We start from the raw sequence: 12,691 nt of genomic DNA, 5'->3' as shown, positions 1-12,691 counted from the left end.
TGGCGTATGCCATGTGAGTGGGTAACACAGTCTTCCCCGGTCCACAGCCTCTCTCACGCTGTATTCTTCCGCCGCGCGCACCAACTAGTTCCCGTGCACGTTATGAATCATAGGACGCCTTTACGACGCAAAACGCCTTAGGTTGAAAAGTCTAAGTATATGAGGATATGAATAGTATAAATAATATAGAAAACAATATGAGACGTGTGTCGTAAACACGGAACAACATACGTCTAGGCCGTCGTAAACCAAGGACCCCTGTACTTTGTACATTGCAATTTAAAACAACGATCCAGGTATGTTTTTTTAACGGTAGCTTGGCACGGTTAAGAACCCAACAAGAATGCTTAATTTGCACAATGTTATTTAATAGAACAAGCAATTTAAATTAGCATATTTTCAACCTAAAATGATAAGTATCAGCAATACTGGCGCCACTATTTACTTGGGGGTCCTCGGTTTACGACGGCGTAATACCAAACACCAAAATATTAGGAGTTTGCACAGCTTTATTAGTTGGTTCTATATCTATTGAATGGTTGATCATTCGTAAAGGTTTTCTTTTTCATCTTATAGACAAAATAAGTATTTGTTTCACACAGTAAGTCAGATCAGTCAGATATGGGAGTAATAGGAAATGTATATACTGATTCAATATTTAGAAGATCCCGGTTTTTACAAAAAAATACATATGTATTTAGATGTTTTACTTTTAATATTTTCTACGTGATGTTTTCATCTGAATTTTACATCAATTACAACACAGATACATTTTTTATTGCGTTTATGCTTTCTATTTCAATAAAGTCAACAACAATTTTGACTCCGTGTTTGATTTGTTTGGTGTCAAAGTATGAACTTTGTTATATGGAGATTCAAAGACAATTTGTGTCAAACCGGTTCTTTGATATATTTCATTCTTTTTCCACAGTACTGAGAAGCTGTTCAAAATTCTTACAGAGCAGTATGGTGTTGTCGTCTAGATAGATGGATAGATACTTTATTGATCCCTGGGGGGGGGGGGGGACATTCAGTTTTCCAGCAGCATTCATACCGCAGAGTGGGTATATAAAAGACATACTGATGACATGAGCACAACTCAATAGACTTCTAGAAATGGCTGCCACAACAAATAAAACATGCATTCAAAACTTTACACACACTACAGATATAGTTGATATATGCTAAGTATCATATTTTGGATTAAATATATTAGTTTTAAGTATTTTATCGACTCAGTGCCGAACTGGTCAGCACGTCCGCCGTACAGTTAGGTGGCCGCGGGTTCAATTCCACCTTCGGCCCTCCCCGTGTGGAGTTTGCATATTCTCACCGTGCACGCGTGGGTTTTCTCTGGGCACTCCGGTTTCCTCCCATATTCCCAAAACATGCTTGGTAGGCCGATTGAGCACAGCAGATTGTCCCTAAGTGTGAGTGCGAACGGTTGTGCGTCTGTCTCTGTGTGCCCTGCGATTGGCTGGCAACCCGCATACTGCCCGATGACTTCTGGGATAGGCTCCAGCACGCCCGTGGGAACCAGCGGTATAGAAAATGGATGGATGGATGGATGGATGGATGGATGGATGGATGGATGGATGGATGGATGGATGGATGGATGGATGGATGGATGGATGGATGGATGGATGGATGGATGGATGGATGAATCTTATTACTGAGGCGTGATGGGGACGTGTTCAGCCTCGATGCAGCAGCCAATCATCTTGCACTGGGGTGTGTCCTGGCAAGATGCAATGGGATTTATAACAACGCACCCCCATCATCGTGCCCCCACCCCCAAATTATTGTGAAGTCTTGGTCCTAAATTGCTGTTAAATACCCCCACCCCCGGTTCGTGCACTCGACGTTCTGAAAGGGAATGCGTAGTAACGCTAAGGAGAATGTAAAGACTGGTTGTACTTGGATAACATTTTGCAGTCTTTGGTGAGTGACCTAACTGTGTAGCTGATCAATGCTAATGCTAACAATGGGATTTAACTAGCATTCTTTGTAGTACAGATGGTGGTCCTGAAACCATCGTAAAATGTATTTGATGGAGATACCGTGTCATGTATTCTAGGCGCCACTTCGTTGCAATTGAGAGTACCAGCTCAACCTTACGGTAGGTTTAGACAGTCGGGCCTTGTTACGACTTGTGTTTATATCCTGTCGTGGCGCTAGCAAACCCCCATTTCAGCCGAGTGCGTAACTGTGTTCAATAACAGCAAAATAACCATAGACAGTTAATTAAAAACGACAAACTTGAAAGCAAGACTAAGAAACTAAACATATTAAACAAACCTTTTACTAAACTAACGCCTCTTCGCTGTTCCCGAAGCAGTATGTAATTGATCAAAAACATTTTGAGCAGAGGTAAACATTACACAATTTGTGTTTTCTTTTCAAAGAAGCAGCAGAGATTGTTTCACGATTGAGCTCTTCCCTTTCACCGTACTCACTAGATGAACAGAGATTAGAGCAGTGGTTCTTAACCTGGGTTTGATCGAACCCTTGGGGTTCGGCTGAACTCTACGGGTTCGGCATAGCCTCCACTGCTGAGGTCTGGACACACCTGATTTATCGTGTAAATTCGTGATGACTCGTATCTGAACTGGTCTCGCAAAGGCAACAGCAGAAGTCACACTGATTTGCAGGTATTTAATTTTTTGTGAGTTCCTGCATTGTGTTGGTTTTGTTTTTTGAACAAAGTGATGTTCATGCACGGCTCATTTTGTGCACCAGTAAAAAACATAATAATAAACTTTATTTATGAAGCGCCTTTCAAGGCACTCAAAGTCGCCGTACAAACATTAAATAGCATAAGCAAAAGCAAAACAAAAACGTTACTTTTTTTTTTTTTTTAAAGACCGGAGAGCAGCGGCAGCAAGTCGCGCCAGCGTACACTCACATCTGGTAGACAGGTCAATCGCTACAACAAGCTCAACTTTGGAAAACATCTGTCTTGAATTTGGAAAAAAATATTTTATTTTTCACTTAAGAGGGAATGCGCATGTGAAACCCGTGGGGTTTCTGTACCCCCCAAAAGGTTAAGAACCACTGAATTAGAGACTTTAGACTCAATTATCATCACAAATGTTTTTTGCCACATTGGCATTATGTGCCTTATACTCAGGAGCGACTTATATGTGTTTTTTTTCCAAAAAAATTTACTTGATCATTAACACATTACTTACTAGTACAGTTGATCACCTCACATATTATTTTTAATACACTGAAAAAACGAATAAAGCAATTCACACTTTAAAGCACAATATTCAAGTTCATGAAATAAATAAACAAAACAAAAAAAAACTGAAAAAGAAATATAGTTATTTTCAAACTAAACTGAAAGAGTGTAATTTAAATTTCACCATTGGCCGTGACGCAACAACTGGGAGGGGAAAGCGCTGTTTTTTTTGAGTTTTTAAAAAGCACAGGTCTGGTGAAGAGAATTTAGTGTGGTTATGTAAAAAAAAAAAAAAAAAAACAGTAGGGGCAGCAATGCAATTTAGGATGCTTGTGATGGACAGCATGCGAGCACACATCACGCCAGACATGCAAATCACGAGTCCGACGGCGCGCGGACGCGGCATTGTTTACACGACCGATGATCGATGTATTTTATGATTTGGAGTGACAGATGGTTTGGTAATATTGTTGCTATATGATAGTTATTTGAAATATACTTTATATATATCGTTATATGGGTCTGTGGAATAATTAGACATGCAAATCACGAGTCCGACGGCGCGCGTACGCGGCATTGTTTACACGATCAATGATCGATGGATTTTATTATTTGGAGTGACAGATGGTTTGGTAATATTGTTGCTATATGATAGTTATTTGAAATATACTTTATATATCGTTATATGGGTCTGTGGAATAATTAGACATGCAAATCACGAGTCCCACGTCGCGCGTACGCGTCATTGTTTACACGATCAATGATCGATGGATTTTATGATTTGGAGTGACAGATGGTTTGGTAATATTGTTGCTATATGATAGTTATTTGAAATATACTTTGTATATTGTTATATGTGTCTGTGGAATAATTAGACATGCAAATCACGAGTCCGACGGCGCGCGTACGCGGCATTGTTTACACGATCGATGATCGATGTATTTTATGATTTGGAGTGACAGGTGGTTTGGTAATATTGTTGCTATATGATAGTTATTTGAAATATACTTTATATATCGTTATATGGGTCTGTGGAATAATTAAACATGCAAATCACGAGTCCGACGGCGCGCGTACGCGGCATTGTTTACACGATCGATGATCGATGTATTTTATAATTTGGAGTGACACAGATGGTTTGATAAACGTGTTATTTATGTAATAATCATTAGAATAACTCTGAATGTTACGTTATGCCCGTTCTCAGCCTCTCGTTTGTGTATGTCATGTTAGCATACTGTATCGTTTAGCCTGTTGTTGCTGGTTCGTGTCTGTTTTTGGTGTTGGATTTTGACAAATAAATTTGCCCCAAAAGTGCGATTTATACTCCGGAGCGACTTATATGTTTTTTTTTCACGTTCTTGTGCATTTTATGGGTGGTGCGACTTATACTCCGGAGCGACTAATAGTCCGAAAATTACGGCAGTCTTCCCCAAGAATACAATTCTTTAAAATTCGATGCAATTCTTCTGATACAACTACTCAGAATACACCCTCAAGAGGTGAAAACATAGAATGCACAGCTCCAATATCGGCAAAAAGACTGACACTAATCTAGGGTGACCAGATGGGTTTCTGAATAAGAGAACACCTTTTTTGGAGGGGGGCGTGGTCATTTTAGGGTTTGTTGTTGCGGGGGTCATTTGTGTCGTGTGTGTGCGTGCGCGTGTGTGTGTGCGTGTGTGTGCGTGCGCGCGCACGCGCGGACCTCTAGTGGTCACAAGTTACCATAGCAGTGCTATACACATTTTGTAGATGTGGCTAAAGTATACATACTGCAAATTTGATTTTAAGACTCTTTTATTATTATAACAACTTTCTATAACAAGGTACAATACTGTAAATATGTGTTCAGAAGTCTTTTGTGATAACAACTTCTTTTATAACAAAGTACAACACTGAAAATATGTTTTGAGAACTCTTATAACAACTTTTTCTTTTGGGCTGGAAAAAATCTGCGATGCAATGAAGCTGCGCTAAACGAACCACAAAGTAGTGAGGGATCACTGTATAGCAATTGCGTTTATTGGCCCGAATAACACAAAACATCTACACAATAACAAAACCATATGTGTACAATGAATTTTTTTTTGTTTTATAGGAGTACACTAAGTAAAAAAAGTTTAAAAAAATAAAACGGCCATTGATGCAGCATTTGAAGAAAAAAAGAAGGGATCCTCTTCAGTCCTCTTGCTGCGTGTGTTGGCATCTTTATTTGCTACAGACACGCAAGTGCCTGCCTTGCATGTCAAGTACTCGGCTTCATAAGGATCACGACCCTGGCAAAAGCACGGGAATTTTTTTTTATTCAACTTCTCCGTGAATGTGCATTTTTCGTACGGCATTGCTTCTAAACACTTGGTGGAGAATTTAGACTGGCCAGCCCACCATACTTTGTAGCAAAGTGACTAGATTTGAGGAGAAGGGCGTGACTTATTTGCGAACAATACAGAATAACCTGAAATTGAGTGAAATGGAACAGAGTGGCAATTCTATTGACAATGTACTGTACTTGTATTATTATGTTTGAGGCAGTCCCACAAAATCCCGATCAATTTTGAAATTCCCCCCGGACATCTTTTTTAAGGCTCAAAAGTAGATGTCTGAGAAAAAGAAGATGTCTGGTCACCCTAGCTAATGCTATGGATGTCTTGTAAACAAGCACTGCAGTCAAGCTACGAAGTAAGCTAATGCTAGCGTTAGCGAGCAGCTAATGAATGCAATGAACATATTAGTGTTCCCCAAGGATAAAACAGCACCTTCGATGCAATTAATGTAACTACTCAAAATGCACCCACGAGAAGTGAAAAGATAGAGCGCACAGCTAAAAAATTAGCAGAAAGACTGACTCTAATGCAATGAAAAAGAGTGCATAGACACGCAATGTTTTTAAAGTGAAACACAGTTTGGTATTTGTGTCATCTCAAACTTACCGCTTTATTTTGTCCGTCGTTTCCATAGATTGATGGTACTGAACCATCAACAAAATGAAGTCTTTTGGCAAATCTTTCTCTATACTGATAAAAGAATTTTGAAACATACCTTAACAAGCAGGACTTGGCCCACAGATGTGGGAACACTGCTTGAAAAATGAAATTTGACCAGGCACTACTTTGAGGTTCAGGGGGGTATTCCAAAAAGCAAGTTCAACATACTCTGAGTCTATCCCTGAAGTCTGAGTTGACCTACTCTGAGATGTGAGGGACTGACTATTTGGTTCCAGAAAAGCTGATCTGAGTTGGTTCAGTCAACTCTGAGTATGTTCACCTGGAGTTACGTGCGTGCACAACTCCTATAAAAAGCCATTATCAATCGAACCCCGATACCATAAGTCATCATCAGCTCTCTAGCAAACTTCAGACGGGCCTGGACATGTACTGACTTAAGCAAGGGGACATGTCTGGCATTGCAGGATTTGAGTCCCTGGCGGCGTAGTGTGTTACCGATGGTAGTCTTTGTTACTTTGGTCCCAGCTCTCTGCAGGTCATTTGGTATGTCCCTCCGTGTTTTTCTGGGAATTTTGTTCACTGTTCTTGTGATCATTTTGACCCCACGGGGTGAAATCTTGCGTGGAGCCCCAGATCAGATTTTCCACCATAATTTGCAAATATGGTTCAACTCCCACCTCCGGCAGAGCTTTTCCATTGTTGAGGCAGCTGTGGCCGTAAGGTCATTGGTGCCTGTCGTGGCGGTAATCCCCGAACCCGCTGGTGGACACCGGCGGTAAGAGATGCCGTCAAGCTGAAGGAGTCCTATCCGGCGGTTTTGGCCTGCTGGACTCCGGAGGCAGTTGACAGGTACCGGATGGCCAAGCGGAACGCGGCATCGGCGGTTGCTGAGGCAAACAACCGGGCATGCAAGGAGTTTGGCCATGGAGAATGACTTCCGAACGGCTGAAATTCTGGTCCACCATCCCGCGTCTCAGGAGAGGGAAGCAGTGCACTGTCAACACTGTTTACAGTGGAGATGGCGTGCTGCTGACCTCGACTCGGGACGTCGTGAGTCGGTGGGGAGAATACTTCGAAGACCTCTTCAATTCCACCTACAAGCCTTCCATTGTGGAAGACTCTGAGGTGGAGTTTCCAATCTCTGGGATCGAAGTCACTGAGGTAGTTAAAAAAAAACTCCTCGAAGGGCAAGGCCCCAGGGGTGGATGAGAACCCCCCCCCCCCCTGGAGTTCTTAAAGGGTCTGGATGTTGTGAGACTATCATGGTTGACATGCCTCTACAACATTGCGTGGACATCGGGGACGGTGTCTCTGGATTGGCAGACTGGGATGGTGGTTCCCCTCTTTAAGAAGGTGTGTTCCAATTACAGGGGAATCACACTCCTCAGCCTCCCTGGTAAGGTCTATTCAGGGGTGCAGGAGAGGAGGGTCTGTCGGGAGGTCGAACCTCGGATTCACACGTGTGTTTTGTGGACTTGGAGAAGGTGTTCGTCCGTGTCCTTTGGGAGGTTCTGTGGAGGGTGCTTCAGGAGTACGGGGTGCCGGGCCAACTGAGAAGGGCGGTTCGGTCCCTGTATCACCGATGCCAGAGTTTGGTCCGCATTTCCGGGAGTAAGTCGGATTCGTTCCCAGTGAGGGTTGGACTCCGCCAAGGCTTCTCTTTTGTCATAGATTCTGTTCATAATTTTTATGGACAAAATTTCTAGGCACAGCCGAGGCGTTGAGGGGGTCTGGTTTGAGGACTTCAGCATCTCGTATCTGCTTTTTGCAGACGATGTGGTGCTGTTGGTTTCTTCAAGCCGTGATCTTTAGCTCTCACTGGAGTGGTTCGCAGCCGAGTGTGAAGCGGTCGGGATGAGGGTCAGCACTTCCAAATCAGAGTCCATGGTCCTCGGTCTGAAAAGGGTGGAATGCCCTCTCCGGATTGGGAATGAGATCCTGCCCCAAGTGGAAGAGTTCAAGTATCTTGGGGTCTTGGGCACGAGTGAGGGCAGGATTGAGCGCGAGATCGACACGCAGATCGGTGCAGCGTCGGCAGTGATGTGGACTCTGTGGTAAAGAGAAAGCTGAGCCAAAAGGCAAAGCTCTCAATTTACCGGTCGATCTACGCTCCTACCCTCACCTATAGTCACGAGCTATGGGTCATGACCGAAAGAACGAGATCCCGGATACAAGCGGCCGAAATGAGTTTCCTCCTCAGGGTGTACGGGCTCTCCCTTAGAGATAAGGTGGAAGCTCAGTCATCTGGGAGAGACTCGGAGTAGAGCCGCTGCTCATCCACATTGAGAGGAGCCTGATGAGGTGGCTCGGGCATCTCATCAGGATGCCTCCTGGACGCCTCCCTGGGGAGGTGTTTTGGGCATGTCCCACTGGTAGGAGACCCCGTGGATGACCCAGGACGCGCTGGAGAGTCTCTCGGCTGCCCTGGGAACGCCTACGGATTCCCCGGGATGAGCTGGATGAAGTGGCTGGGAAAAGGGATGTCTGGGAATCCCTCCTAAAGCTGCTGCCCCCCCTCGACCCGGCCCTGGATAAGCAGAAGAAGATGGATGGATGGATGGAATTTGCTAATAAATTCTTTAAAAATCAGTCAGTGTGATTCTCTGGATTTTTTTATTTTGTCTGTCATAGTTGAAGTGTACCTGTGATGATGAAACTTTCAGCAATCTCTCTTTTCTTAAGTGGGAGAACTTGCGCAATTGGTGGCTGATTTAAATACTTTTTTGCCCCTCTATATATTACACTTACTCTCCTGAATATGCCAGATACACAAGAAAATGATTTTAAAAGCTAAAACAGTCCATTTCCCATGATATGTGTCCTTTAAAAGAGCCCCTGTAAATGCAATTGCGATTGAACTGCCCCATATTCTATGCTTGGCACATGTTCAGTTATGACATTAAAACAGTTGTCAGGAAATATAATTGCACTAGCAAATGGCAAATGTTTGTCTTTGAAACTAGCTTCAGATATGAGCATTCCGTTAGCTAATTACGGGCCAACATTAACTCAAGGGGGAATAAATAGGTCTAATAATTGAACTTGTAACAGTTTTGTTGCTAAACACAATCAGATCATCTTAAAATTATATCATATTTGTTGAGTCTGATATTGTCATCTGCGTATTGCTTCTTTTTAATAAAATATCGACAGACCTCGATGTGTGTGGAAGATGGACGGCAAATTGACCAACAACACGCCTGACCTGCAATGTAACAAAGGACCCCTTCGGCAGTCCAAAAATGTGCCTTTCTCAAAATAAGGCTTTCTATACAACGCGCCTTTAATTTGGGTTAAAGCGATTAAATGAAAATGAACCCATCATTGGCCCCAGATTGAGCGCAGTCACAAAAAAAGTTCACAAAGCAAAAATGCAGACCGTTCTGTTCACATTTGTCCAAATATGAATGAGTTCATGAACTTTTGTTCATTAAATGCATTCAGGTACAACACTTCTAGTGAAATATATGTTTTGTGAAATATGACAGAAAATATTGGGTGAGGCTAGATATGTTTTTTTTGTACCCCCCCTCCCACTCACTTGAAACATTTAAACAGCTTTAATTTACGATAGCTGATTTTCCTGTCTTTCTCTCAAATTTTTTTAAGCTTTTGTGTAATGCGTTAGTATTTGCCATCCATCTATCAATCCATCAATCAATCAATCAATCAACCAGTTTTCCCAGGGATAAGTAGTCTTCTTTGGTAGAACACATAGGCCACTTCTCAAGATGTATTTCCCTTGCGTACACGCGCAGAAGGATGCGTGCAAGGCACTTAAAGCCGCTTCCTCACACAACATACAGGTGGCTTGGCGTGTGCATATACTTGGCTTTGAGACAGAGCTGGCAAAAATACAGAGACAAAAAAAAGAAAGGTATCAAGCAATTTTTTATGCTAAAATACCAAGGTATTGTACTGATATTGGTAACGGTATCCCGTGCAACACTAGGTCAGCATTGTTAATTTTCTTTCCAATTTGCTCCCCTTTTCCCTTTTACAGAGATCATGTGTTAAAGAACTCCTTGAGGTTGTATTCAGTTGTGATTGCAGATATATTTTAAGATGTTCAAGATGACAAGTAAAAACAAAGCTTTTTATTTTGTCAATCATTGTTGCAGTGGCAACATGCATTAAATGATGCTTGCTTTTACTCTGGTGTACTCCATTAAAACTTCCATCTCCAGTTTTCGATTTTGCCATTGTGCCAGTACTCCGTGGCCAGGGTTGCAAGGGAACTTGATAGCTGCTCGTAGCTCTAGTTTTTGTTTAGGTAATGATTTGGGCATATTATTTTTTTAATCACACTGTGTATGGTGGCACATAGTTTTTGAGATATAAAAAGGTTTAGTTCATGATGGATTTTTTTCCCCCTAGTATTGGCTAGCTCTCGTTCTCTCTCCACTTCACCTCCCTAAAAACTTGAAAACATCTTTTCATATTTTATTTTGTTTTACAGAAACTTAAATTAATTATTTAAATGTTTTTTTAATTGGCAGACTTTGTGGATTGCTTAATTGGATTGATGATATGAAACATAAGTGTGATGAATGCCAAAATGCACCAAAAAAACGAAAATCTGAAACTAGGACGAGGCAAATCCTATTTCATCACATTATATCTCATCATTACTAAAACAATTCATCAAATGATTGCTTACAATTTTTTGAATAAGAAAAATTGCGTTACCCATTGAAAAATTGCTTTACCCTTTGACTGCAGAATTTAAGAGATGCCTGAAGTTCGGGAACTTTCTGAGGCTTTGCCAGAGCTGCCCATGGACCCAATCACTGGAGTTGGTGTTGTAGCCTCCAGGAGCAGAGCACCAACTGGTTATGATGTTGTAAGATCATTTACTTTTTTTCATTGTTTGTATCCTCGTGTAATTGTCCGAAATAAACATAACCAATCATGATTATTACTTGTTAATCCCGGTCATACAGTGCAGTTGTATGCAGCATCTCTCATGTCACTCCTGAGATGCATATGAAATTTTGCAATTGCAATCAAACTAGGACTGCCACAAGCAATTACTTTGCTCGTCGACTAATCACTAGTAGTAGCTGCAATTAGTCGACTAATCGAATCATGTAAATCACAGCATATTGCACCAGCAAGCAACTGCTCCTATATCACCATCAATACCTTACATCTTGAATTCTTTAAACTATGTATAAAGACAATGATGATAGTACATTCAACCTGAATTAAACTTGTCCCAGCATTCCTGACATATTTTTAAACAATGGAACAACGGAAATTAAAGGCGATACCGTGGGTTTATATGTTTCAGGGGTAGCTACAACCTACTGTATTTTCCGCACCATAAGGCGCTTCGGGTTAAAATGTGCAGACTCTATTCCGGGGTCTTTTCTGTATTTAATCCACACATAGGACGCACTGCATTATAGGGCGCATGCCATGATTTACGGTAAAGAAAAAAAAAAAGTCACAGGAGCAAGGCAGTTGGTTCTGTTGCACTTTATTCTACTATTTAGTCATGTACTCACATTGTTAGTTGATATAAATACGCAAATTTATCAAAATCCTCATCTTCTGTATTCAACCCCCCCCCCCCCAAAAAAAAAACACAGCTTCCTGGACCTGGTCTACATTACACATAAAGGAGCTTTCAAAGCCACCCCTTTCCCCACATTGGGGAAGGGGGTGGCCTGAGTGTGGCCTGTGGGAGCCTCTGATGCTCTTCGAGACTGCTTTGACACAACAGACTGGGAAATCTTTAGGGGGGCAGCCACTTGCAACAATCAGACAGACATAGAGGATTATACAGACTCTGTAACCTCTTACATCACAAAGTGCATTGATGATGTGACCCACACAAACTACATCATCACTCGGGGTAACTAGAAGCCATGGCTGACAGGGGCTGTCCTCAGGCTGCTGAGGGCCAGAGACAAAGCCTACAGAGCTGGGGATGAAGCTGGCATGAGAACACCGAGGGCCAACCTGTCCCAGAGCATCAAGGATGCGAAAAAGGCATTCACTTGCAGGATTACTGCCCACTTCAAAGACAGCAGGAACGCACGAAGCCTATGGCAAGGCATTCAGACCATCATGGACTTCAAGCCCGCGCCACAGAGCTGTGAGGGCAACATCCCTTTGCTCAACGATCTGAACCGCTTCTTTGCTCGCTTTGACGCTCAGAACGGCACTTGCCCGCTGAAGACCCCTCCCCCTCCACATGAGCAGCCCCTGTGCCTCTCTGCCGATAACGTGAGGAGGACACTTGCTGCTATCAACACCCGTAAGGCTGCGGGTCCAGACACCATCCCAGGTCAAGCGCTGAAGGACTGCGCTGAGGAGCTTAAGGGCGTCTTCACAGACATCTTTAACATTTCCCTGCACCCATCATGTTTCAAGACTGCCACCATCATACCTGTGCCGAAGAAAACTGCTCTATCCTGCTTCAATAACTACCGCCCCGTGGCACTGACACCCATCATCATGAAGTGCTTTGAGCGGCTTGTCATGACACACATCAGATCCAATTTCCCCCCCCCACCCTTGACCCCTTCCAGTTTGCGTACCGAGCTAAAAG

The 12,691-nt window shown here is 42.6% G+C and overlaps 1 protein-coding gene across 6 annotated transcripts in view; it reads left to right on the top strand.

Annotated features, from left to right (window-relative positions):
* The first annotated feature begins 1,709 nt into the window (after positions 1 to 1,709).
* The window catches only part of mvb12ba (multivesicular body subunit 12Ba), an 80,207-nt gene continuing 69,225 nt past the window's right edge, over positions 1,710 to 12,691 (top strand). Inside the window, exons 1-3 of one of the 6 annotated variants that reach the window (XM_085925432.1) lie at positions 1,727 to 1,941; positions 2,017 to 2,119; positions 10,855 to 10,975. In XM_085925432.1, coding sequence (XP_085781558.1) covers positions 10,865 to 10,975 — 111 coding nt within the window. In that variant the 5' untranslated portion in view covers positions 1,727 to 1,941; positions 2,017 to 2,119; positions 10,855 to 10,864. Of the gene's footprint in view, positions 1,942 to 2,016; positions 2,120 to 10,854; positions 10,976 to 12,691 lie in introns of all 6 variants that reach the window. The other 5 variants (XM_085925431.1, XR_015067682.1, XM_085925433.1 and 2 more) reach the window with 5 other exon arrangements.

This window comes from Syngnathus leptorhynchus, chromosome 12 (assembly GCF_054491065.1).
Source record: "Syngnathus leptorhynchus isolate UIUO chromosome 12, UIUO_Slep, whole genome shotgun sequence".
NCBI lineage: Eukaryota > Metazoa > Chordata > Actinopteri > Syngnathiformes > Syngnathidae > Syngnathus > Syngnathus leptorhynchus.
This window is presented reverse-complemented; position numbering and strand designations above follow the sequence as displayed.